This window comes from Epinephelus moara, chromosome 13 (genome assembly GCF_006386435.1).
Source record: "Epinephelus moara isolate mb chromosome 13, YSFRI_EMoa_1.0, whole genome shotgun sequence".
NCBI classification, from domain to species: domain Eukaryota; kingdom Metazoa; phylum Chordata; class Actinopteri; order Perciformes; family Serranidae; genus Epinephelus; species Epinephelus moara.
In genome coordinates, this window is record NC_065518.1 from 2,786,917 (window position 1) to 2,814,200 (window position 27,284).

The 27,284-nt window shown below is 44.4% G+C and overlaps 1 protein-coding gene across 3 annotated transcripts in view; it reads right to left on the bottom strand.

The window, feature by feature from the left end:
- Positions 1-292: 292 nt before the first annotated feature.
- rnf213b (ring finger protein 213b) overlaps positions 293-27,284 on the bottom strand; it is a 528,456-nt gene continuing 501,464 nt past the window's right edge. For all 3 annotated transcript variants that reach the window (XM_050059312.1, XM_050059310.1, XM_050059309.1), the window contains exons 26-65: positions 23,448-27,278; positions 23,215-23,351; positions 22,445-22,543; positions 22,236-22,348; positions 22,029-22,142; positions 21,854-21,912; positions 21,599-21,755; positions 21,240-21,375; positions 19,880-20,068; positions 19,662-19,795; positions 19,366-19,541; positions 19,073-19,273; positions 17,558-17,745; positions 17,357-17,477; positions 16,637-16,737; positions 16,252-16,431; positions 15,986-16,131; positions 15,796-15,895; positions 14,173-14,284; positions 13,746-13,950; positions 13,425-13,615; positions 12,652-12,774; positions 12,331-12,432; positions 12,004-12,246; positions 10,985-11,069; positions 10,850-10,884; positions 10,657-10,754; positions 10,419-10,569; positions 10,157-10,322; positions 9,977-10,071; positions 8,577-8,825; positions 7,304-7,436; positions 7,135-7,218; positions 4,281-4,452; positions 3,823-4,024; positions 3,660-3,737; positions 3,276-3,473; positions 2,610-2,699; positions 1,181-1,359; positions 293-672 (exon numbers count right to left, since the gene is read on the bottom strand). In XM_050059312.1, the coding sequence (XP_049915269.1) occupies positions 534-672; positions 1,181-1,359; positions 2,610-2,699; positions 3,276-3,473; positions 3,660-3,737; positions 3,823-4,024; positions 4,281-4,452; positions 7,135-7,218; positions 7,304-7,436; positions 8,577-8,825; positions 9,977-10,071; positions 10,157-10,322; positions 10,419-10,569; positions 10,657-10,754; positions 10,850-10,884; positions 10,985-11,069; positions 12,004-12,246; positions 12,331-12,432; positions 12,652-12,774; positions 13,425-13,615; positions 13,746-13,950; positions 14,173-14,284; positions 15,796-15,895; positions 15,986-16,131; positions 16,252-16,431; positions 16,637-16,737; positions 17,357-17,477; positions 17,558-17,745; positions 19,073-19,273; positions 19,366-19,541; positions 19,662-19,795; positions 19,880-20,068; positions 21,240-21,375; positions 21,599-21,755; positions 21,854-21,912; positions 22,029-22,142; positions 22,236-22,348; positions 22,445-22,543; positions 23,215-23,351; positions 23,448-27,278 (9,312 nt within the window). In that variant the 3' untranslated portion in view covers positions 293-533. The remainder of the gene's footprint in view (positions 673-1,180; positions 1,360-2,609; positions 2,700-3,275; positions 3,474-3,659; positions 3,738-3,822; positions 4,025-4,280; positions 4,453-7,134; positions 7,219-7,303; positions 7,437-8,576; positions 8,826-9,976; positions 10,072-10,156; positions 10,323-10,418; positions 10,570-10,656; positions 10,755-10,849; positions 10,885-10,984; positions 11,070-12,003; positions 12,247-12,330; positions 12,433-12,651; positions 12,775-13,424; positions 13,616-13,745; positions 13,951-14,172; positions 14,285-15,795; positions 15,896-15,985; positions 16,132-16,251; positions 16,432-16,636; positions 16,738-17,356; positions 17,478-17,557; positions 17,746-19,072; positions 19,274-19,365; positions 19,542-19,661; positions 19,796-19,879; positions 20,069-21,239; positions 21,376-21,598; positions 21,756-21,853; positions 21,913-22,028; positions 22,143-22,235; positions 22,349-22,444; positions 22,544-23,214; positions 23,352-23,447; positions 27,279-27,284) is intronic.

Here is a 27,284-nt window from a genome sequence, read left to right on the forward strand (position 1 = left end):
ATTTTATTTTGTTAACTTTAAAAATATATATATATTCAAATTCAGAAAATTTTCAACTAGTTTTTTTTAGTTTGAAATTGCAAATCTAAAAAATTAAAAAATGTTATTCAAAGAGGTGAATTTAGAACAAATAAATTCAGATATGCAGTTTTTAAAGTAAAATAATTCAATGCTACGAAAACAGTGATTAATTCCCAATACAAAGTATTCAGTGGCTGCTAAAATTCAAATACTCAAGTCTCTTCTTTGTTTCCAAACAAATGGCTTAAAATGACTGGACTCTGAATTCCTCTGGCTTGTGCAAAGTTGTCTTTTATTTATCTTATTTTTTTGTATGACAATTATTACAATGCTTCATTGTAAATAAAGACAGTTTTGAAAAACAAATATACAGAAACATTCAACAACATGCCCTTTATATGGAATGCATTCATCACAGACACCCAGTCTTAATCCAAACATCCCATTAGTAATATATCAGTAGCAACACAATGAATTGACATCAAAGATCAAAAACATTCAGCTGAGACAATTTATCTCCGTTTGAACTCTACAGCAGCCCTCCACACGTCTGCCCCTTGTCCCACTGTGATGTCCTCTGGTAAAGAGTCGAGCTCCTGCAGCGGTGGAAGGTTGTTCTGCTCCAAATGGACCTCTAAGGTGGACCTGAGGCTGGACACAGCAGGGAGGGAGGGCACGAAGAAAACAAGAGTTAGCACCACATTGTTTCCACCGCCAGCGTTCCTATTCACCTCCCTGCCCAGCTGCTGCTTCAATAGGAATGACCTGTGGCTGAAGGGATACAACTTAAGCTGCTTTCCCCTGACAGATGGCTGCCTGGAGGGGTCACGCTCCGCTCCTGGAAGTCAAAAGGCTCCAGATCCCAGGGGAGAGCCCTGGGTGAGACCTCCACACTTTGCTCTGATTAAAGCTGTCAAGGATCAATGGATTCCTTCAGACTGAGGTGGTAATCTCTGAGCTGACAATAGGCACACTTCTTACACCCATGAGCTCAGCAAGAATTCCTAAAAACACATCTGGAGTAAACTGATGCCAATAAATCAAATGTTTGGGGATTGTTTTACCATTTGGTGCATTACCTCCAACAGAAACCCACAAAAGGTAAACTGGCTGTTTTCTCTATGCGGGGGGGTGGGGGGGACAAATGGCGTGCACTTACTCCCAGTGTGGCCGGTAACCCTCCTCAGGCACAACATTGCTCGTCTTCAGCAGCAGAATTTCATGCAGCTCCAGAGAGAAAGTCTCAACATCTGTGACAGCGAGGAAGACCTTCAGGCCCTTCCTCTCGTCCTCAGACAGCTTCTGCTGGAACTCTGAGGGCAGCCTCTGAAACGGGTCCTGAAACATGATCATAAACTAAATGTTATCAAAGTTTAACGTGATAAAAAAACCACACAACAAAGTAGTTTGTAGCAGAAACTGCAGCACAGAGAGAATTCCTCAAATCCAGTTTTTATTGGGGTCAAACTCTGGGCGCCTGCCGTGTCAGACGGCACACTTTCAAAGGATTACAGCCCAGAAAATTTAACTCTTTGTGGTGTTTGGGGTCAGTCACTGGCAGCCAGCAGGGGTCACGAGTGAAAATAATGAGGCACAGTTTAAAGCTGCAGTAGTCAGTTTTATGTTGGCGTCACTGGGCAAAAATCCATATACTCTGAGTATTTTGTAATTCAAGTGATCTGAGAGGAAACTAGACTTCTGCACCTCCTCTTGACTCTGTCTTCATGATTTAGGAAATCTAGCCCATGACAGGAGACTTTGGCCAATCACAGGTCATTTCAGAGAGAGGGCGTTGCTATTGGCTGTTCTACAAATGCAGATTAGCGTGCACGTCCCTTCAGATGGTGAAAGTCTAATTCGATGGCAGAGAGTCTTTCAAAGAAAGTTGCTATTCCAGCACTGGCAACGACTGTCTACACAGCAAGGCAACACAAAAAAGAGACAAACTTATCAAAAAAGAGTCTAAAAGAGAGTTTAGCCGCTTGAATCACAGTGTGTCCTCCGCTTCACCTCCCGCCGCTACAAACCATCTCACCGTGAGGAGAGCGGGCAGCAGCTCCAGAGGCGGAGCCCCAGTCGGCAGCTGCAGTTACCTGAATTCAGCCTTCACAACCCCCAGCTCCGGGGACTTGACAGCCCTGACTCCCCGATGGATCAGCAAACTTTCTGTTGCTGCCATTACTGAGGTTAGACCCGGCCTGGAGCAGCTGATTGATGAAGGGAGTCAGCTGATAGATCACATGATTCCTTTTTATGCAGCCTATCTCATTCAGGGCGCCCTATTTAAACTGCTCTGTCCTGCCTACTGTTGCTGCTTCCTCTGCAAGCTGCTCTGCAACCTGCCTCCACCCCAGCTCCTCCTTTTCATGTTGCGTCTGACTCATCAATGTCATTTCTGATTGTCATTGATGCTCCCTGTTCGGTTCCTGGGGGTCTTTGCTGCTGCTCTCTCTGCCTTAGGCTTTTCATGTAGGCGCATGAAAGGGCAGAGAGGCTCCAAAACAGAGCCATACCACCAAATATAATACTGCAAATAGAAATAAAGTTTTCTTTGACTAAAGTGGTCCTGACTGTTTATTAACACTTACTTGGTTCCTGTTCAGCATCAGCTCAGATTTCCACGCAGTCAGGAGCTGCCAGGTGAATATGCTGTTTTCAAGTTTGCTATCTCCAAGACCCTAAAAAGAAAACAAATTTTACAAGAACATACCAGTATTTTGTTTGCAAGTTTTTGCTCCTGAATTGTGTGTTTTGCTGTATTTGTTTCCAGCCATTCATTCCTTTCTGTTCAGCAAACTCGTGAAACTTGCCTGACTTCTGTAATCCATCACTGTGCTCATCACAAACTCTTCACTGTCAATTTTACGTTATAGTTGCTGGGTGATGCAGAATGACTTTAAACATGTGCACTGCAGTATTTAAAGACAACACCTGAACTTGTTCACTGTGGTGGATTACATTGTTTATGTAAGATTCAAAAGTCTCCTAACAGCTTGTCATATCTTGCAGTAATCAATGGATGCCAACAAAATGTCTGGAAAGGTAAGTTTTAACAAATTAAACTTTTGTTGTAATGAAAAGTACAATGTAGACTCCTGACTGCACACTTTCATGTCATTTATTTCCACACATTAGTATCAGTAGTAATTGGTTTATAGAAAGGAGTGCATTGTGTACAAAATGAGCTCATCATAATCACATTCTTTGCATAGCAGTGTTTTAGTGGAAGTAGCTGTGGGTCTGGAGGTTTCTACCTTGGCTACAGCGCTGGAAATCTGCCGTTTCATCTGCAGCGAATCAGTGAGGTAGGTCAGAAGCTGACCTCGTGGATCCCCGCCAGTCTTGCCGAGAAAGCGTAGGCCGATCTCCACCACGAACACAGCGTCACAAACGTCTGTGTATGAACGCAGCACCGTCCTCATGGCGCTGCTCACCGAACCCTTCAGCGGCTCCTGCAGCACAGATGGGGAAACTGTCAGCAGCACAGCGAGGGGAGTGTGAGGGAAGGAATGTGACCTCTAACAAAGTGGCCTCACAAAATCCTACAGAGGAAACGACTGTGAACATTCTCCGGCTGGCATTAGTCAGTTCCAGATGAGGACTCTGGTGCTGTAAAATATGAAAGCAAGCGAACGTACCTGATGAATCTTGCCTCTGACCTCGTTTAGAACCAGAGAGAAGTCCTGCAGGTGTCTGTTCAGGTACCTCGAGGTGTCCTGATGAAAGAGGACAGCACTCCTGGTTAGCAGAGCGTTAGGTATCACTTGACATGTGCATTCAGCTGAATGATTTAGGTTTTACCGCTTGGATAAGTGGTTTTCCAGCCAGGAAGCGGTGGGCCAGCTCGGTCTGGATGCCCAGCAGGTCATAGGTGCTGTCTGTCTCGCCACCTTTCCTCAGGGTGTAGTGGCAGTGGGATAAAACCAGAGGGAGCAGCTCTCTCTCTGGGCTGCAGAGGGTCAGCTGGGTCTCTGATATCCTCTCTAAAGGAACACTGTACTCACTGAGGAAATAAAACAGGAGAGCAGTATTACTCATGAGGTTAAAAGGCTGCTCCGGAGTTGATGTGTTGTTACATGTAAAGGCGAAAAGATAAAGTCCTGACTGTAGACTGTAGAGTAACAGCTGATGGTGAAAATGGAAGCAAACAGCCATTATATTCAAGAAGAAGCAGAATAAAATGTTTGTTTAATGAACCCTGCAGTCGTATTTTCACGCAGTGCTATTGTCAGTCCGACCCCAGCACACTGTGCACTCACCTGTCCTCTCGGCCGCTTGCTCTCACCAGGCTGTTGTGAGTCTCCGACAGGAAGTCGACCAGAGTTCGGAGACACGACCCCGGTCCGTGTCGGCACGGTGTCAGAAAATCTCCAGAGCTCTCCGTCGTCAGCTCCTTCTCACACAAGTTCACATCCACACCCAAATCTGCTGCTACACACACACACACAAACACACACACACACACACGCACGCACGCACACACACACACACACACACACACACGCACACACACACACACACACACACACACACACACACACACAGGGAGGAGAGAAAGTTAGTTGAGTCATGCAGTGAAGGGAGAACATCAATTATATCATTATTTTTCTTTCTCAATTCAGTCTGATTTTGATAATTATAATTTGATTTAATGACAATTAATCAACACTGTACATTCATCACATAAACAAATGCAAGTATAAGAAATTATCTTTATTCTCTGAGGTGGTAAAAGGTACGAAGGCTTAAATTATTCTAAAATAGGAGACAAATTGTGATGTTTTCACTCTTTCACTGATATTATGACACCAAACACTGAAGACTTCAGCGTGTTTACATTAAACACTGCTGTCAAACTGTGGGTCTGCATTAAAACTGAGATTTAAATACTGCTAAAAATAATACATCTTTAAAGTCTTTTCAGAACTGCTGTTTAAATAAAGCACACGTCAGTCTGAGCAGCAGAAGCTAGAAATGATTCCAGCTTTAATCCTAATGATGTCACTGCTCAGCTTTAAAGACAAATAAACTGTCATGTTTAAATGAGTCCTCTTTCAATTCGTGTTTAAAATCACAGTGTTATAGCTTACCCAGAATCTAATAAATGAACACTTTTATTTTGTTGTACATCACAGAGTAACTTAAAGGGTAAGTTTGGTACGTTTCAACCAGAGACCTGAACGACAAAGCGGGATTTGAAGTTAGACGGGTAACTTCAGGGTTAATAACTCTGGGTTTTCAGTACTACGAAGCTAGTTCTCTTTTTACCAGGATAAATCACCGTGGTAACCGATGCTGAACAAAAACAGATAATATTCCATCCATCCATCCATCCATTTTCATCCACTTATCCAGGGCCGGGTCGCGGGGGCAGCGGGCAAAGCAAAGCACCCCAGACGTCCCTCTCCCTGGCAACATTTTCCAGCTCCTCCTGGAGGACCCAAGGTGTTCCCAGGCCAGAAGAGATATGTAATCCCTCCAATGTGTTCTGGGTCTGCCCCGGGGCCTCCTACCAGTGGGACGTGCCCGGAACACCTCCAGTGGGAGGCACCCAGGAGGATCCTGATCAGATGCCCGAACCACCTCAACTGACCTCTCTCAATGTGAAAGAGCAGCGGCTCTACTCCGAGCTCCCTCCGGATGTCTGACTCCTCACCCTATCTCTAAGGCTGAGCCCAGACACCCTACAGAGAAAACTCATTTCCACCACTTGTATCCGCGATCTCATTCTTTCAGTCACTACCCAGAGCTCATGACCATAGGTGAGGGTTGGGACGTAGATGGACCAGTAAATCGAAAGCTTTGCTTTCTGGCTCAGCTCCCTCTGCACCACGACGGACCGGCGCAGTGCCCGCATCACTGCAGAAGCCGCACTGACCCGCCGATCCATCTCACGCTCTATTCTACCCTCACTCATGAACAAGACCCCGAGATACTTGAACTCCCTCGCTTGAGGCAGTAACTCTCCCACAACCCGGAGAGGGAAAACCACCGGTTTCCGACAGAAGACCATGGCCTCAGACTTGGAGGTGCTGACTCTCATCCCAACTGCCTCACACTCAGCTGCAAAACGCTCCAGGTCATGCTGGAGGTCACGGTGTGATGAAGCCAACAGAACCACATCTGCGAAAAGCAGGGATGCAATTCTGAGGTCCCCAAACCGGACCCCTTCCTCCCCCCGGCTGCGCCTCGAGATCCTGTCCATGAAGATCACAAACAGGATTGGTGACAAGGGACAACCTTGGCGGAGGCCAACACCCAGCGAGAACGTGTTCTACTTCACACCGAGTATGTGGACACAGCTCTCACTTTCATACAGGGACCGAATGGTCCCACAAGACCCCCCCGAGGGACGCAGTCGTAAGCCTTCTCCAGGTCCACAAAGCATATGTAGACTGGATAGGCAAAGTCCCACGCCCCCTCCAGCAGCCTTGCAAGGGTAAAGAGCTGGTCCACTGTTCCATGACCAGGACGGAATCCGCATTGCTCCTCCTGAATTTGAGGTTCGACAATCGGTCAGAGCTTCCTTTCCAGCACCCTGGAGTAAACTTTACCCAGGAGGCTGAGCAGTGTGATACCCCGATAGTTGGAGCACACCCTCCGGTCCCCTTTTTTGAAGATAATATTTTATTAGTAAAATAATTCACACTGTTAATCAGCTCCTGTTATTATAAATGCATCATTTCAGATAGACCTCATTAGTCGTTAACTACTTTTCCACCCTTTACTTCAGCAGCAGAAACAGTCTGGCGTTACCTTAAAGTGTTTATGTGACATATTCAGAGGAGTTTCATCATCATCCATCTAATAGGAAAAAATACTCCATACTAATGAACATTAAAAATGTGAACATTCGCTGCATCTAAAGTGGTGTCAACAACAACAACGGTTGTTCCCATCAGTCACTGAGACACAGAAACCTGTGAAAATAGAGTCCAGGGTGAAAAATACCAAACTTGCCCATAAAGCTCAATAAATAAAGTGTGTTGTCATGACTGACACTGGTATGAGCAGCTGAATGTTTCTTTTGACAGTTCAGTTGATGCAATGAGAGCAACAATGAATCCTCTACATCTGTACACATAAACATCAGAGTTAAATGTTGATGCTTACAGTTGTTTGCCACCTCCACTCTGAGGCAGTTCCACACCTTGATGAATCTCTCCACCCTCTCCATCAGCGTCTTCTTCTGGCATCCTGACGAGGACAACAAGGAAACTCAGTTTGTGTCTGTGTGATGTTTGTTTCCTTGTTGTTGTAGTTCATGAAAATGTTTAAATACCTGCTGGTATCCGCTGTAACATCTGGGTAATAGTTTGATCTGCAGAGTCTGACATCAGAGGAAACACCCTCAGCAGGTCCGACTGTAAAGCAGCCAGCTCAGGCAGGTGGTGTAACTGCCTCACACAGTGGATCTGAGACAAACACACACACAGAGTCAGCACATGTAAAAGGCTCTGATATGCCACGTATGTCAGGGCTGCAACTAACATGTAGTGATGCTATATACATTCATAACCACAGAGAAAGAACAAAGCCTGAGTTTGAGGAAAGACGCAGACCTGAGACCAGACTTACAGCCGGTCTTACACCAAACAACTTTCCCAGAGATTTCGCAGTCCCAGACTGATTTCCAAGCTCCTGTCACCTCAATCATTTGGTGTAAGGTGATCACAAAACTCAGTCAGGGCTGTCTGAAGTCGGTGGGCCTTTCCAAACCGGACAGAACCCACTGCCACGCCGTCATTTTAGTCACTTTCACAGCTGAATGAAATTTCCCCCTCTGCGGCTGAAAGAGGAACTGTCGTAATTTTCCGTAACCACAGAGAAAAATAAAACTTTCTGCCATGCTGCTATTGTTCATCTTACTTTTTGTATATTATCTTTTTATTATAAAAAGAACAAAATAACTTGATTATTGATATATATTATAAAATAAGTAGAAATTCAAGTTAAATGTCTTTCTTAGATAGAGCAGGTAACGTTTCTAAGGGTAGTTGCCGAACTTTATTGTACGGAGCGTCTTCCTTGACGAACACAATACGGCATTGTACATGGTCAGTAAGTCGGCATCAATGCAGACTCGCTATCGGAGGGTTTTATAACTAACTTTCAGTCCTTCCTAGTTGGTTTGGGATGGCACTCAGTGTGGTGGAGCCTTCGTGTGAACGCGGAAACAGAGTGAGAGTGGGTAGGCAGAGAGTGTAGGGAGCTGTTTGAGAGAGTCTTTTATCGTCTTGATAAAATCTCCAGCAGGAGGGCGTCCTGATAGATGAGTGGTCATTTCCTGTCTGCTTCCATACTGTCCTAACCAGTGAAGGCAAAAACACGAAAAAACCCCACACTCTACTTTCACTAAAGACTTAAGTATCAGTGACTGTACCCCCCCCAAGGACGAGGATAAATTCTCAGACCATCAGATTATCAGTTCGGACCATCAGTCCTCACTACACCTCAGATCAGACACATCAAACCATGTCAGATCTGGTGTAGATCAGCCTGATTTTCCTCCACTGTGTCCGCGGTCCCTGTCAGAAAAAGATGAAGCTCGTTACCTTCTTGAGGAAGAGGCTCAGCAGGGGTAAGGAGCTGCGTGCCTGCGCTTCTCCCACCAGCTGACAGAGGCGCTCCACTGTCATCATCTCGGGGAGAGTCCAGAAGGAGGAGCGATGTGTCGGGCAGTCAGAGGGGAGGGACAACATGTTCGCAGGGTCTTTAAAGAGGAGATTCATCAGGGGACCTCCAGCGAGTCCATCGTCATCACTGATTCTCTCCTGAGCTTCAGACAGATTCCTCGGCAAATTCTGAAAACAGAAGAAACACGATTTCATCACCCTGTGGCACAAAATGTCTTTGTATCTCTAGTATTGATTCCAGTTACAGACTAGGCAATCAATGCAGTGCTTAAAACTCAAATTATCGCCCCATGATTTTATCTGCGAGCCAGTCCAGTGTCTCTGACAGTTTCCATTCATGTCAGTGAAAACATGGATGCTTAACACACAGAAGATCTACACAATCAGCACAGCTTCAAGGTGGACACCCAAGGTTTGTGTCACTAATTCAGTATCTGATCAAATGTCTCCCCTTCTGTTCCTGAGATATGACGTTAGAACATGATGATGTCACAGTCAAGCTGACCTTTGACCTTTTGAATATAAAATTTTATCACTTCATCATTTTATCCTGTTAGACATTTGCGTGAAGTTTTGTCATGATTAGCGTATGATATTTTTAATTATGGCCAAATACATGTTTGGTGAGATCACAGTGACCTTGACCATCAAAATTAATCAGTCATTCTTGAGTCCAAGTGAATGTTTTTGCCAAATATGAGGAAACCACCTCAAGGCTTTCTTTAGATATAGCATTCAAGAATATGAGATGAACCAGGTAACATTGACCTTGACCTTTGACCTTTGACCACTAAATTCCAATCAGTTCATTTTTGGGACCAAGTGGATGTTTGTGCCAAATTTGAAAAAAAAATAATCCCTTAACAGGTTCTTGAGATACTGTGCTCAGGAAAATGTGATGGATGCAAGGTCACTGTGACCTTGACCTTTGACAACTAAATTCTGATCAGTTCATCCTTAAGTCAAAGTGGACGTTTGTGCCAAATTTGAGGAAACTCCCTCAAGGCCTTCTTTGAATACTGCATTCCAAGAATTAGACAGATGTAAGGTCACAATGACCTTTGATCTTTGACTACTAAATTCTAAACAGTTTATTGTTGAGTCCAAGTGAATGTTTGGGCCAAATCTGAAAAACTCCCTCAAGGGGTTCTTGAGATATCGTGTTCATGAGAATGTGACGGATGCAAGGTCACAGTAACCTTGACCTTTGAGCACCAAAATGTAATCCATTAATCCCTGACTCAAAGTTGATGTTTGTGCCAAATTTGAACAAATTACCTATCACCAGCGCAGAGGCAAAAAAATATTGCATTCCTTACTTGAAGTACTGGGTTGATGGCAGAGTCACAGACGAGTTTCTCCCAGCGTTGCCGTCCCTGCCTGGAGGACAGATCTGCTCCTGCTCCGCGGGAACCTTCGGTCACATTCAACAGTTATGTCACATGAACATTTCTTTCATGACTAACAGCAGCTGAAAATCTTTGAAAAATTTTTATCACCTGTAGTGAACTTTGTGCAGGCATTGAGGATCAGATGAACTGTAACTGCCGTGTTGTCCATGTTCTGATCCAGACTCTTCCCCAACACACGCATGTCCTTCTCAAGGTGGCTCCACAGGAAGGTGAAAACATCACGGGGCCTGGGGTGGATCATGTCACTGACCCCCTACAACAACAAAAAACACATTACATATCTTAATACCAGTGACATAATAACACCAGTGATGTGCAGACTTTGGTGAAAATGCGGCTGCAGTCTCACTCTGTTGTTTCTGACAGCGCCCTGAAGCATGGCGAGGTGTGTGAGGAGCCGCAGGATGCAGGACTGAGCGGAAGTCATCTGTCTTTCAGGGGCTTCAGACCTCTGATGAGCCTCTTCTAACACGTGTCCTGTCCGAGTTTGATCTGTGACGCTTCATACACAACAGGAAGTAAATTAAACACAAATATTTGACTGAAAATTCTGTCACAACTCTTGTTGACTGAAAACATTTATATACTTTTGTTGTGCTGTAAATCCTTGTACTGGGTTGTAATTCACTCCACCGATTGGGACTCCACAGTCTGGACATCGTGCTGTAACCACTGGTCTACCACACTGTGGGACAATACAGAGGCATATCATGTATTATTTACTGAATTTTTCTATTGGTCAGGAACTTTTGACAAGAAGGGCACACGAAGAGCTCATACCTCTGTCACAAAACACGGATGTCCCTTGGCACAAACTGTGAACAATGTAAAGGACATTATATATCTACTGATGGACTATTCATAGGAAAGTGATGACAACAAATAACCTGAACCTTTGTGAGGTTAAATACTTACGATACATCTGTGCTCTCGTGTCTCTAGTCAACCACTGTCTGGCTTCACTTGTGTGATCATCGGGCATCGTCGGCAGAAAGGAGTTCTTGGAGGAAAAAGGAAGTTTAGTTAAAGCTGGGATAGGCAGTATAACTTTAGCATCACTGTGAAAAAATACCTTAATTCCAATCAAACTTATGTTACTGCGTTGCTTATTTCTCGCCTTGAATGTTTTCAAACAAATATTTTAATGTACTGTTTAGCTCTAAAATGAGAAAGCTTGCTCCAGCCTGTGGGCAGTGCTTCATTTTTGGCTTGACTGTTTTATAGCTAACAGTACATTAAAATATGTTTCTGAAAACATTTGAGGCAGAAATGGGCAATAAAGGCAATGCATACCATGTGGATGTTTGTGCCAAATTAAAAAAAAAATCCCTCAAGGGGTTCTTGAGATATTGTGTTCACAAGAATGTGACAGATGTAAGGTCACAGTGACCTTGACCTTTGGCCACTAAATTCTGATCAGTTCATCCTTGACTCAAAGTAGACATTTGTGCCAAATTTGAGGAAACTCGCCCAAGGCTTTCCTCAAATATTGCATTCCGAGCATTAGATAGATGTAAGGTCACAATGACATTGATCGTAAACCTTTGATTACCAAAATCTAATCAGTTCATTGTTGAGTCCAAGAGAACGTTTGTGCCTAATTTGACAAAGAAAATCCCTCATGGTGTTCTTGAGATATTGTGTTTACGAGACTGAGACAGATGAGGTCACAGTGACCTTGACCTTTGACCAACAAAATCTAATCCATTAATCCTTTACTCAAAGTTGATGTTACGTCCTTTAAAAAAATGTATTGTTTATCACACAGGCCCTGATGATATCACCATGACATCATTTGAACTATCCAGAGCCACTAAAGACATCCAACTGGTTTCACAGGTTGACGAGTACGAACCACGAAGCGCAAACTAAAATCAGTGTAGTGCCCCTTTAAGTAGGAGACATCATGAAGAGCCTGATAAGAGAAGTCTTACTGTGACGTTCTGCGGCTGGGAGGCGATCTGATGAAGAGGAACCAGCAGAGGATTCCCACTGAGGATCACAGAGTCCAGATGGACCAGCAGCTCCAGCAGAGTTTGTCTCTGAGGTGAGAGGTCCGGGCTGATGCGGAGACCTGAACCTGGTCCTCCGATCTGGTTTGACAGAAGCGCAGTGCAGAACTCTCTGAACTCCTTTGACTTGATGTTTTTCAGGAGCCCCTGCAGTTGTGCCAAGTCCTGTATGTTCACACAGAGCTAACATGTTAAAGAGGGAATTAACAACAGACATAATTTACATTAGACATGAGTAAGGTGAGTGACCTGCGGGGAGAGATGCATGTTGACGTCAGGTGATTTGTAGCGGCAGGTGACCTGTTTGAACAAGGCGAGGGCCACGAGACTGATCTGAGAACCTTTCAGCTTCTGCAGAGAAAATCAAACCACAGAGACGTCAGAGAGGAATACATATATAATATACATAACATATAACATATATAACAATTTGTTACTGGTACTGACACACCGGCCAGGCAGGATATTTAATTTGCCTTCTCTCTTCTGCTGTATGTCTAAACAATGCACTCTGTACATAAACTGAATTAACTGAATGTCTTATTCTCTCAGCTCTGGAGTCTCTCTGACCTGTATTTGTGTCATGAAGGTGTCAGGTGTGTTCTTCAGCAGAACGTTGGCCACGGCGTCTCTCACAGCTCGATATGGCGTCCCACAGCAGAGGAGCTGGTCCACGTTCGTTAGAGTCATCCTCTTTGAGAAGAAAAATAATATGTCAGTGTTGGTTTTCTACAGGAGCAAAATGCATTCACTTGAGAAAATATTTAGGTTTTTCTTATAACCACAAAATGCTCTCAGGAAGCAGTGAGCTGTAGTATCTGACGTGCCACATGTTATGTGATGACAGGGTTTGTTATGATCAGTTAGGGGCCCAGGTCGAGACTTTAGTAAGGCCCAGATCAAGGATAGATAAGTAAGATGAAAGGTTGGATTCCATCTAGATTGTCTCTCTGTCACTTGTCACATTTTGTCTCAAAGTTCCTCAAAACAACATGGTATTTGGAGCTGATATTCAGAGCAGTTCATATTGGCTTCGAACACTGTCTCAGGCAATCTAGATGCTTGATTTGATGCTGTACTTCTTGTAATAAACCTTTTCTATATACAAGCAAGATGGTGTCAGCGGAGTCTCCTTCATCACCTTCACATCATCGCTATTTAATAAACAACAGAGGCTTTCAGGCCAAATACACAATGACTTACTTTTGATTTTTCTCCCATGAGAACAAACCTCAGATCGTTTTCTCTCTTGTGACGACAAATAAAGTATCATGATGACAAAGAGAAAACAACTTTCTTGTTTTATAACTCCGGCTGTCCTGTGTTTCTGTGAGGCATCTTACCTGAAGTCGGAGGAGCTCTGCGGGGAAGACCCATCTCCAGGTGGGGTTGTTCATCAGGGACAGTATGCAGTCCACACCTGAGAGTCTGTGGAGTGCTCGAAGCAGGTAAACCCTGTGCCAGTTATTCCCGCAGTACTCACACACCGCCCTCACCTGCTGCAGGTACTGAGCCTCCACGTCTTTAGGTCTGCCTGCAGTTCAGAAAGAAACATATGATCCTTTTTCATAAAACCACAGAGCATCTGATGACATGTTGATGCGTCATTTTAGTCAGTGTGTGATTAAACAATGTGTTCAGTAATGAAGCTCAGCATCACACACCTTGAGCTGCTGCTCTCTCCAGCAGCTGGGCGGCGGTGTATAGACATATCCTCAGCTGGGCGATGTTGAGCAGGAACTCTGCCGGGTCTTCTCGTCTGTCTGAAGTTTGTTTCCTGGCGATCCTGCTCAGGAATCTGATCTCTGCCTGCCTTTGTTGTTCTGCGCTCTGTTTCACTTCTCTCGCTTCTGAACACAGCAGAGAGTCCTGAGAAAAATAAAAAACATGTTATTAATGATGGCATTCGATCATGTTTAAATGTTTCACAGAGAATCTACAGTAAAAAAAAAACGCAGTCAGTACTCTGGGAAAGGCAGGTTAGAAACAGGACCTGTACAGATTACCATCAAAAATGTATCAGGATCATAACAATAATCATCACTCTGAGGATGAAGGACAAACGGACAGGTGAAGATTTGTGTCTTTCACCTGGAAGCAGTTGACAAACAGCAGGTAGAGTTCAGTTCGGTCTTCTCTGGTTAGAAGATTCTCCTCCAGTTTCTTCAGGTACGTCTGAATGTAAGTCTTCACCTGCTCAAAACTGACAGATACACAAACATTTACACTCATACAGTTTCTAGATAAATGTTACTGTAGTTACGCAACGTCATCTCGTCTACTTGTCATATGTGGACACTGGGGTATACGTATTCCTAAAAAGTACTCCTTATTAGGTACACCTTGCTGGTACCAGGTTGGACCCCCTTTTTAATTCTTCATGGCATAGATTCAACAAGGTGCTGGAAACATTCCTCAGAGATGTTGGTCCATATTGACATGATGACATCACACAGTTGATCCATGATGAGAATCTCCCGTTCCAGCACACCCCAAAGGTGCTCTATTGGACTGAGATCTGGTGACTGTGGAGGCCATTGGAGTACAGTGAACTCATTGTCATGTTTGAGATGATGTGAGCTTTGTGACATGGTGCGTTATCCTGCTGGAAGTAGCCATCAGAAGATGGGTACACTGTGGTCATAAAGGGATGGACACGCTCAGCAACAATACTCAGGTAGGCTGTGGTGTTTAAACCATGCTCAGTTGGTACTAAGAAAATCTCCCCCACACCATTACACCACCAGCAGCAGCCTGAAGCGTTGATACAAGGCAGGATGGATCCATGCTTCCATCTGAATGTGGTTTTTCCAATCTTCTATTGTCCAGTTTTGGTGAGAAAACCCGTGTGAATTGTAGCCTCAGTTTCCTGTTGTTAGCTGACAGGAGTGGCACCTGGTGTGGTCTTCTGCTGCTGTAGCCCATCTGCTTCAAGGTTGGACAAGGTGTTGTTGCTTCAGAGATGCTCTTCTGCACACCTTGGTTGGAACCAGTGCTTATTTGACTTCCTGTTGCCTATCTTTCACCTTGAACCAGTCTGGCCATTCTCCTCTGACCTCTGGCATCAACAAGGCATTTTGGCTCACTGGATATTTGCTCTTTTTGGGACCATCGCTCCAAATGAAGTGTGGTCACGTGAGTCATCTCACAACTGACGTGACAAAATAACTCAACGTTGACTCTTAGTTTCACAGAGGACACAAACACTTGTCTTCTGGATCAAAGTCCTGTTCTTGTTGGACCCATCCACCCTAAGCAGCTTTTTTAAAACTACATCCGTTGCTCTGAACATGTAGTATGTTGCTGATGGGATTACATTGGAGTTTGTTGAGAGCCTGGTGCATCTCATATAGCCGCTAAAGACACCGGGGACACAAGTGGTGTATTTTGATGCCCTGTGTGTGAGACCGGGCTGAGTTACAATATGTACATTTTCATATTAAGGTAGAGAAGCATGCGCTCCTTTAACTGATCTGAGACTGTGAAAATGCAAAAATTGGAAATTGGACAAATGAGATTTTACATCCAACAGGGTTCAATTTTCATTTTCACGTTTCCGTTCTTCTACTTTTTAAATGTCAGTATTTCTGGAACAAAAGAAGAAAAGTATACTCTACTTTTTCTATTTTCCTAATGTGGTGTTACTGCTTCTAAATGAGCAGACAGTTTGAGTACCTCCTCCCCTCGTGCTCCCTAGATCGTTCATGTTCTCACCTGTACTGCAGCAGCAGCTTTGGCAGCACTGATCGCACCACTGGACTGTTATCCACACACTCCAGGAAGGGAGTGAGCTGTCTGGTCCTGTACACGTCTCCTGCATCACACATAACAATAAAAGGGGTGAACGTCGCTTTACCACAGCATCTTCAGTTATCTGGTTGGTATGACTTATCGTCTCACTGACCGTTGGCAGAGACGAGGATGGAGAAGAGCAGCTCCACTACTCCCTCTGCAGGTCTCTGCCCCTCTGACAGACAGAACCTGGACACCACCTCCAGGAAGAAGGAGTTACAGCAGTCCCTGATCGCTGCCTGCTGCTGGAGAGCTGCCCTGAACCAAGAAAAGAAAAGGTATTAGAAAGCTAATTAGACAACACTTCAGCTGCTTTTTCTTTGTTTCACAAACTGTTGTACTAGAAAGCATTTAATGGAAACATTCTTCTGAACTCACTTGTGAGTGTGAGAAACAGTTGGCTTGAAGTCGGCCGGCAGGTCTGTCCTGCACTTAGGACAAGAGCGTTTGTCTGGCTGAATCGAGCGTTGGAGACACGGCAGACAGACGACATGCTGGCAGGGCAGGACTGACGGCTGTGTGAGCTCCGACAGGCAAACTGGGCAGGAGATGCCAAACCTGTAAGAAAACATCAAGAAATACAACACTATTTTTTGGAGTTATTTTATAGTTAATATCATTAACATTGTGTTGAACTGTAAAATGATTTGGTTGCTTTAAAGAGTTATGGTGAGATGTTTCTGTAAGTAATAAGTCCAGACATTGCCTTAAACTGAAACACCAACTGAAACACTGGATATAAATAGTAAAAAAAGATCCTGACCTCAGATCTCTGCTGATACACTCCTCGTGAAAAGAATTGAGGATCCGGATCAGCTGCTGCAGTGTTTCCACACTCCCTACATCAGGTGAGCCCTGAATCAGCTGGAAGGAAATAAGAAAAAAAATTGCAATAGCTGTGACAACGTACACACATGCATCCACGCGTTTGGGCATTCACACACACAGTCTCACAAACACTTGTCACTTGTCCAGTGTTGCCTACGACACACACACTTTATCTCCATGCCAAACGGCAGAATTCTGGGGCAAAATCTGTGGCTGTTTCCTGGTCTTAGTAAGAAATCCAGTCCTTCCTGAGTCGTATTTTATTTCTACTGCAAATGTTGTTTCAGCTTTTATACTGGTGGAAGGACACCTCACCTGAGATACATGCGTCAGATGCGTCAGGATCTGAGGTCTCATTTATAAAACAATGCGTAGGATCCATACTAAAAATGTACATACGAACAAAAGCCAAAATGGTATGCACCAAAAAACAATTTCTACATTCAGGCTTCCACTGCACCATCTGCATCACCAATTTCCTATCTCCAAAAAGTTTCTACCATTGAGTCTGTTTTTATAGATCTAAATATAGATTTGTGTGTACGCCATGTTTATAAATGAGACCGCAGGAGGCTCACCAGCTCAGCTAAATCATTCCTGAGAGGAAACCGTCTTACCAAGCTGAAAATACAAACAGTAGATCCTTGGTACTTACGTTCAGGTGAAGGTTGCAGTGTTTGAGAGCCAGTTCTTTCAATCTCGAGTCGTCACGTTTAACTTTAAAAAGGACGTGCTGGATGAAGGATGTGACGACCAGCATCCCCCGCCACAGAGACCTGACAGGACAAATGAAGCTATAAATTAACCTGTTTTTAGATTAAACTATTATCTTCTTGCTGTCTGCACCCAGACTCACCTGATGGAGTCCAGATGTTGCAGACAGCTGGGGCTGCAGAGGGTTTTGTATTTCTGACCAAATAGTCTGTCCAAACACGGCTGCAGAAACTCCACCCTTCTCACAAAGGCCTTACACTCCTGCAGCGATGTCACAGTCAGTAGTTTGGTCTGCTCGACACAGACACCGAGAACTTGAATGTCCTCCACCTGCCAAATGGTAACAACTGATTAACATTACAGTTAGCATGTTAACAACTGTAGGATGGTTAGGACTATGCTGATGTTTAGCATTTTACATCATCACTAATCTCACAGTGCGGCAAAGGTTGACAGGAATGTCTCCCAAAACCTTTTCCTCAATCCTCAACTCTGACCTGCAACCCAACCCCCTATGTCTTTGACCCCTTTAGCGCCACCGGAGAAGATGATGTACACCTGACTTCAATCCATCACCGTACACTGTCTTTCGCCTCTCTGCTGGCCAGATGGGCGGTTCAAATCAGATAGAGGGGTGCTGCCCTGTCTACCCATGCCCAGTAACTGAGGGACATTATGTCCTGTCTTTATCTTGAGAAGATACTCTACTCAATTTGTGACTCAGACATTTTATTTGTAGGCGCCTTTCAAAGCACTCACGGACATCTTACAAGACACAACAAAACAAAAAAAACCCAGCAATTGTCTGATCAGAATTTTATGAAAAGGTGAGGGTCCTGGTTATGATACGGGCAGCTGAATTCTGGACCAACGGAACTGGACGGAATAATCAATACGTGATATAACCAAAGAGTGAACGATAGCGGCACTCTGAGGTGTAAGTGATGGGTGAAGATTATCAATATTATGTAGATAAAAGTATGCAGACCAAGCAACATTCCCGATGTGGGCCTCAAAGGACAGTGTACTGTCCAGAATGACACCCAGACTCTTCACCTGAGGGGACGGACGGACTTTGGACTTGTCCATGATCAGAGAGAAGCTATGCAGTAGTAGTGTAGTATGCAAAGTAGATTTAGTACCTATAAGAAGAACCGCAGTTCTATATCTGTTAAGTTGGAGAGATTTAATATCCAACAAATAAGCAGTCAGAGAGGGAACTGGGGAGAAGCCTGGAAGTAGGCCCAGTGGATAGATAGAGCTGGATGTCATCAGCATAGCAGTGGAGTTGAATGCCAAATTTGGGGTTAGTGGGAATGGGGAGGATTTTGATTGGATGTTGTGCTTTGTTCCTTGTCATGTATATGCTTTGTTAAGTTTCAAACATGTTGTATATATATATCGTGTAAACTCCAATCCTGTAAATTGCATAAAAATATTGCTGATAGAAAAATAACCTTCCCAACACTGTGTAGGTGTATACGCAGCCACGTCAGGTCTGGAGGAATTGCATCCCCAAAACCTATGGTACTGGAGGAAAATGAGTAACGTCACCTTTTACAGAATTTGAAGCAACTCGGTTCTCATGACATCCCTGTTCCAAACCACTTCATGTGTCAATAGTCACGGTTTAGCAATTCCAAAAGATTGTTCTCACCATTTCTTGGGGCTCCGTCTTTAACCCCTGATGAAATACGGTGGCTAACTGCGGATGCAGCAGAAATATGTGGCAGAGAGTGTCCAGTCTGGGGGCATAATGTTTGGCAGCAGCCATTATCCAAGCAGGAGAGAGCTCAGTGACGACACCCATGGACGTCTGAAGCTCGGTCACACAGCCCTGCAAGGCCCTGGTGGACACCTGAACACAGCATGTGTAAAAGGTTTAGGCTAATACCGGCTGTTCCCAAAGTACGTTTCACCTAAATGTGCGAAACATAACAACATCTGTACCCTTAGCTGATCCTTTGAGTTGATCTTCAGAGAGAGCAGCAGGAAGTCTTGCAGATAGTGATGGCTGTACTCTGATCTCTCCTCGTGTGAGAGGTTCTGTAAGTGACTGTTCAGCCTGCTGCTGGCGAAGGTGCTCACAAACTGGAGAATCCTCCCTGTGCCGTCCTCTTTTGTTACTGCGGATCAGACATAAGAGCCAAAAAAACATTTATACCCACACTATATACACTTTATATGTTCACAGGTTTATACTAGTAGAGTGGAGATTATCTAAACAGTCATAGATGAAGACAAACCTGGCATAAACTCTGACTCTTCCCACAAGCTTTCAAGGTGCATTGTGATGAGCCAGCTGAACGGAGCAGCGCAGGGTTGTTCTACTCCATCCAGCATGAAGTAGTGATGCACAAGCACCTCCTGGTCGGACTCACTAGAAATTATAAAAGGACAAATGATGCCTTTTGTTGTTTAAATTGAGTGTGGGAGTTATACAGAAGAAGTTAATCCACAGTACCTTGGGTTCTGGTGAGGTGTCAGGCCTAAAATCTGTGAATCTGCCAGGATGTCCAACCACAGCTTGATCAGACCTTGGCTGAGCCTGTTGTCAGAGAGCAGGTCCAGACTTGCATACCTGTCCATGACTTCCAACATGTTGGCCAAGATTGGAGTAACGGTGGACTGAAGACATCGCCACAGGGTGTGTCTATCAGTTTAAGACACAAAAGAAAAACATCACATTACAAGCTGCGTCAGTGGGATGCTTACTTCCATTTGAAAGTGTTGTGAACTTTTTATCTTATTATCTGATATCAACCCAGCACAAGATCATATCCCTGACCCTCTGGACAGTGACTGAAAGAATGAGATTGTGGATACAAGCGGCCGAAATGAGTTTCCTTTGTGGGGTGGCTGGGCTAAGCCTTAGAGATAGGGTAAAGATCTCGGACATCTGGAGGGACCTCAGAGAAGAGTCGTTACTCCTTTGTGTCGAAAGGGGTGTTCAAGGTACGTCCCAAAGTTAGGAGGCCCCGGGGCAGACCCAGAACAGGCTGGAAGGATTAAATATCTCGTCTGGCCTGGGAACACCTCGGGATCCTTCAGGAGGAGCTGGAAAGCATCACTGGGGAGAGGGACGTCCCCGCGACCCAGCCTCGAATAAGCGAATGAAAATGGATGGATGGATGGACAAGATCAAATCAGTGTAATAGTGTTCTCTTTTCCTCCTTAAGAAACAGTTAAATAATATCAGTAACAGTCTTACTAAGCAAAGAAATACAAGTTTTATTTCGGTTTTAACTTACACTTTATGGTTTCATGTATAAGTCTATTTAAATATCTGTTTATCTGGTTCAGAAAGTGACGTTGGCAGGACCACAGTGAAACCAGACCGCTGGTTCAGCACCAAGAGGGAAAAGAGATTCTGTGTTGCCAGAAGTTCTGCCAAATTTTCTCCTAAAGTGTCTTTCTAAAAACGCCATTTAAGCGTAATTTTGGGAAGGTATTTGGCTTCCAATATTAGTCCAATATTTACTTGGGTGACTCTGAGGCGAAAGAATCCGTCACGTTCGCTTCTCCCATCGGAACGAATAGATTTTGGACCTGCGACTAGTCTCCTAAAGGGGCGGGGCAGTGGTAAAACTCACGTGACACAGATGCAGGAAATGAATCTAAAGTGAGCCGTCTCAGTTAATCAAGAGTCTCTGCTAGAAATGAGAAAGCACTTGAAGAGTGCACATAAAGTGTAAATGCACATACTGAAATTCTGAGATAAAATAGTGAAGATTCTGGAGAAACGGAAACGATTCACTTGTTCCTTGTCCAGTTACCTGATCTTTATTTCAAGGTTTTCAAGTTAATCTGCAAAGTAACTCTACCTCAGAGTCCCCCCCTCCTGCAGAGCCTGCCGTTTCTTGGCTTCTCTGTTCACCCACTCCTTCGGAGAGCCCATCATTTCTTCTCTCTGTGCCAAGGCCTCCGCCAGTCTTCTCAACAACACCTCCTGAAAGTGACCTTTAATAAAGTATAGAGTTGGCGTCTGTCAGAAACCAATCAGAGATGCAACAAGACAGACAGAATGTATTTGCTCTGATCAGACTCAGATGTTGGCTTCTAGGAGATAAAAAGGAGAACATCATAATTCACAAAGAAAGTGATCAACAAACCATGTCAGACCTCTGAAGATACAATCAACAATTTTAATATACAAACTAAAATTTCAGATGATCAGATTTACCTGCTACATGCGCTTGACCACTTCCCAGAAGAGTCAGAAGGATGTGCATCCGCTGCATGCTTCGCGATGTCACGTCATCAGGGTCTCTTAGCAAACCCACAGCTTTCTGGATACATGATCTCACTAAGGATAGGCTGTGGAGGTGGGCTCTATTTCCCTGTACACAAACATGATCACATTTAAAGTAAAAACTAAGATTTGTTTCACACTAATGCATATAAAGGAACATAAGGTATATTATATTATTAAACTTACATTTGTATCTATCTGAGAGAGTTGTCTATTCCTCACCATTTCTCCATCTTCATGGTTTTCTATTACAGATCAAGAATACTGTTTATTTTATAGTATAAAAAAATTGCCTTGAGAACAATGAAACCACTTTCTTTGCCATCTGTAACACAACACCCTGAAGATGAACAGTTGCTACCTGACAGTGTAGGATTGAGCAGGTTGCTGATGAGAGTTCCACAGAAAACCAACAGGTTCAGGCTCATGTCCTGTGAATCCCTCAGGTCGTCAATGTGCACCGAGTGCCAGACTCCTTTGATATGAGAGACAAAACATGGATTTGATCCTGTCATATGTCATGTCAACAAATAACTGCAGTAATGATCATATTCCACTTATAACTCACCTCCCTGGAAACCGATGTACTGAGACTGACTTGGAATCCTGGAAACCTTCACGATGAAAATTACCCAACAGGTCTGATCCTCCAGTGACATCAGGTAGTTCATGGTGCAGTATCTGGATGCAGATGGAATCGTAAATACATCTGAAACACCTGTAATGTGTTTAATTTCCCATTAAACTTGCAGAGAGCCGCGTTTCATTGAATCATACTTTGCTGATGCTATGAGCTCATCGCTGCAGTGGGACTCCTCAAGGTCCATCTGGATTAACAGGATGTCAAGAGAGTGGCCAGCACCTTGAAGGAAGCCTCTGACACAGAGAGGAGAGCAAGATGACAGATTAAAAGAGAACTAGAATCAGCGCCGTTTGTGTCAAAAGTTGAAAAAACTCCCTCAAGGTGTTCTTGTGATATTGCGTTCACATGAATAACATGCATCCTAGCTGGCATTCAACTGACCTTCAACATTGAAATGTGGTTGAAATTATTTCAGTTGTAGTTTCAGCATTAAAACAACACTGAAAGTTAAAAAAGTTAATAAAATTCTCGTGAATCAACATTAAAATTTGTTTCAACGTTTAAACAATTTGGAAACAACATCTAAAGTTTATCAAACAGCACTGCAAAATCAACATTGATTCATCTTTCAAAATCAAAACTTAATTCAACAGTGATTCAACCATGGTGTATGACGTTGTTTCAACAGTGAACAAACATTAGAATACCAGCTGGGATGCAAGGTCACAGTGACCTTAACATTTATCCACCAAAATCTAATCAGTTCATCTTTGAGTCCAAGAGGACATTTGTGCCAAATTTGAGGAAATTCCCTCAAGGTGTTCTTGAGATATCGCATTCATGAGAGAATGGACGGACAGACAGACAACATGGAAACACAATGCCTCCGACCTGTTATCGCCAGCACTGAGGCATGAATATGAAATTTAAAAACCCATGCTGCTGTTATCTGAACATTTAGTACCGTATCTTGTTGCAGAAGGAAACCTCAGTGTCAAACTGGTGAAGTGAGAGCAGGAGGATCCTGTCCGTATGCAGTCCTAAGGCATGAGCTACAACCTTCACATCCAATCTGGTCAGCAAGCTGGAGAAAGTGGTTATCTGTGCAAAACCAAAAAGCCCAAAGTGACGTCTACAATTTGTAAAGATTGTAAAGACATGGTGAAAACAAAATTGAATCAGTAGTTTGTGGCCTACCTCTAGGAACTTGCTGGACTCCTGATGCTTGTTCAGGCAATCTTGCAGGAAGTCTCGGAGACAGTGGTGATGCTGCTGCTGGAAGTACATTCTCTGGAGTTTCTCCTTCTCCTGGTTGACTAAATCTGAATATTTGAGCCTCATGACAGCGTCAGGGGTGGCACAGTTCAACAAGAGATGTTTTGCTAAATCAAAGACTTCTTCCTCCTCATTTTCTGCAGCAAACCCAACAGCGTTTTCTGTCTCCATCAATTCTTCGCTCTCAGGCATCACTTTGGTCTCGTCATCACATTCCTGAGTGGATTCATCATCATTCTTTTCCATCGGCTCAATTTCTTGTTTTGTTTTGACAATCTCTATGTCCATTGCATCACCTAACTGATCGTCCTCCTTATCAGTTATCTCTTCCTGTTCCCTGGAGTTTGATTCAGGTGTTGCGTCTGGTTCATCTTCTTCCATCAGGTCATCTTTTTCCTTCTGTTGTCTTACTGCACTGTCTTCAGCTTTTTGTCCTCTCCTTTCTAGTGCTTGCAGAAGAGCGCTGGCACAGGCATCGCCATGGTAGCCGACAAAAATGTCAGACAGCTTGAAGTCCTCTGAGGCCTCACCGGAGAATTCCTTCACCCACTCCTTAAGTTTGTGGAGAACCCTGAGTTGCCATGGTTCCAGGTCGGTACTCCTATCCACCTTGTGTTTTTCAAGCCTGTTGATGAGTGGCATGGGAAAGTGCTCATAGACCTTCTTCTGGTCCTCCACTACCACTAGCCTGAAGTTTGGATGGACACGACATTTGACTCTGTGGGAGCCGAGACCAAGATCAACGTATTGCTGCTTACTGAGGTAGACATAGTACTGATTCAAGGCATCGTACAGGCTTTCGTAAAGATTTTGCATGTTGAGGAGGATGACAGTGCGTCCAGTCTCCATGCATGTTTTCACCCGGTTAACATTGCGGCAGATTTGGGCATATTCCTGGTCCTTTGGGAATCCTGAGCCAAAGACTATTTCAGGCGGGGGATAGTCTCCTTTGGCAAAGATTTGCTGCTCAAGGATGTGGAGTGCTGCATTGTTGGTGGTCAGCAAGAGGAGGTAACGGCTCTCGTGGTTGGTGTCGTAGTCAAGATTCTTTTTCACCATTTGCAAAGTGCTTGGTCTTTGAATTTCCATTACGTTTTGGAGGACCTCTTGGAAAAACGAGACAGGGTCAAAACCCTCTGGCTGTCCGCTGAAGTTACGCAAGATGGCCTCTACCAGCTGTCTGCCATCTGGCTCTTGATCGGTTGATTTGACAACGGCAAAGAGCATTTTGACTAGGCTATAATAATCCCTTAGTCCAAAGAACTGATTCTTTGTGGTCTCATTACAGATACTCAGGAAGGCCTTTGCCAAGGATGGGAACAGGTGTTTGATTTTCAGGAGAATTTGTTTGGAGGATGAACAAATTCCCTTGGCAGTTTCCACAAGTTCATCCTCACTTGGATCCCATCTTGACACAAATATTCCTCTGTTCATCTTTGCTGGGTCAAGAGCCCAGTTGGAAATGCCAACAAAGCCAACCTTCATGTGTGGATCTGGCTTGTCAGTGTCAATGCAACCATCCTCCAAGAGAGGATGAAGGGTCTTCAGGGGCATCTGAGGAGAATCCTCTGCTAGCCCTATCTCATCAAGCACCACCACTGACACATACTCGTCCATGTTTTTGTCCTTCTGGAAACGGGCGCAGTTCCTGAATGTCCCTATGATGCCCTCTGGACTTGAGTGAGGACTGCACTGGAAGGAGACCATATGAACTTGCTTGAGTTTCTTGAATAGTTCACAGTGGGAGTTCTGGCCCTGCATGGCATCAGCAACCACTGTTTTAGCCAGCGACTTGGAGCTGCCTGGTTTGCCAACCAGAAAGAGTGGGATCCTAAGCTCAATGCAAACCACCATGAGAAACACATTCTCCTTGAGTGCAATATTTTTGGCTATGGTCTCCCTCGTCTGTATGTTCTGAAGGAACAAGTCTTGACAGGATGAAATCTCTTCCTGCAGTGCTGCTGGAGAGCTGAGAGGTTCTGGAAAGTATTGACAAATTTCGAAGAGGTACTGCTCTTTGGCCACCAGAGACGGGTAGTAGCAGACTCCAACTGAAAGAATCAAGCACTTCTGTGTTTTCTGAGCTGCACTGAGACAAGAGCAGTTGTTGAAAAGGTCTTCGCTATGCCGGTAAAACCAAACTAGCACTTTCATTGACCTCTCCACATCTCTGAGACTCACAAAACTGCACTCGTTTTTCCGACTTCGCATGTATCTCTGGGAGGCTGCCAGCACACGTGAAATAATGTCCTTGCAGATCACTGGCAAACGATGGTCGTCAACTTGCTTCTGGACAATCTGTTTGATGTAGGAAAGTTCAGTTGAATCACTCAACTGACCAAAGTCCCACACCAAAGAAGCCATGCTTGGAGGCAGAGGATGAACTCTGTACACCAGCTGCCTCAGAGGGACTTTGCCAAGGCGGTCTTCTGTTTCATCTGCCTTCACCCTGTATCCTAAACCTGCACGTTCCAAGCGTTCCACCATTTCAGGTGAGTGCTTCCTGTAAGGATTGCAAGCAGCTATTATCTTCAAGCCACTGCCTGCCTGCAGGGGTTCCCCTTTCATTGATCGGTCACACAGGATTTCCTTGATGGCAAAAATGGCCTCTGTAGTGTTGCCTTCATCAAAGAACAAAATGGTGTCTAGCTTGTGCAGTTTATGATTCTTCTTAGCAAGTATCTCTGCCTCCCTCACCTTTCTGTAGATCATCTCTGCTGTTGTTCCACCATGTACCTTGACAAGCACCATGTTCTCCACTCGTTTTTCCTCCCTCTGCAGAGCACAAAGGAAACGGACCAATCGGGTTTTTCCACAGCCGGTCTCTCCCATGATGACAACTGGAATTCCACAGCGGAATCTCATGTGTATGGCCAACATCTTCATCACATTGTCAGCAGTGAGCTCATACGTTGGGTCTGGATCAAAGCGTCTGTCCGTCATTCCTCTCTCTGCACCGACAACACAAGAAATCCTTTTGATTTTGTCTGAGCGAGGCAGCTGATCAAAGTCTTCGGTGAGACAGATCTGTTGCCGTTCCAAACCTTGAAAAAGGTTTTGCGACATCACATCTTCAATCAGGACCTTGCCACTGTGAGGATCAACTGCACTGATTGTATTTCCCCTTTGACTTGTCCTCACATTAAAGCCGAGGAAAGACATTGAGAATCGGTCTGCATTGAAGAAAATGTATGGATGAGACTCATTTTCCCAGTGTTTACGAATTGTCAGACGGGCGAGAAGGTCATCCTCTAAACTGTTCTCAAATTGCAGCCTGGGACTTTCATCAGATGTGTTCAGTGATGGCGTGGCAAAATCTCTCGCCATTAGAATCATGAACTTCACAATGAAGCCCTTGAAACCAGGCAGCTGGTTGGCCAGAAAATCTGGATCACAGAAAACTGAGTTCTCGCAGTCTTTCAGCTGCACATTGAGGAACCAGGAGAAGTTCTTCAGCTCAGCCCAGGATGGATCTTGCATTCCACAGTATAACAGAAAGTGATTGACACAATCGGCAGGATCCCCCATTCTGGATCCTTCCTGGTACATAAAACGATCCAGATTCTGATTCCCTCTGTAGAGCTTCAAGTACTGATAGGGTCTTTGAATCCCCTCGCTGCAAAACTCCTGCTCATCCATGAGTGGATCAAAGGTCTTTTTTGTCAACCCCGCTCTACTGGCCAACAGCTGCTTCACCTCTTTTGGAGGTCTGCAATGGATGGTAGGCAGAATGTCAAGAAGTCCAAGCCTCATCTGTGT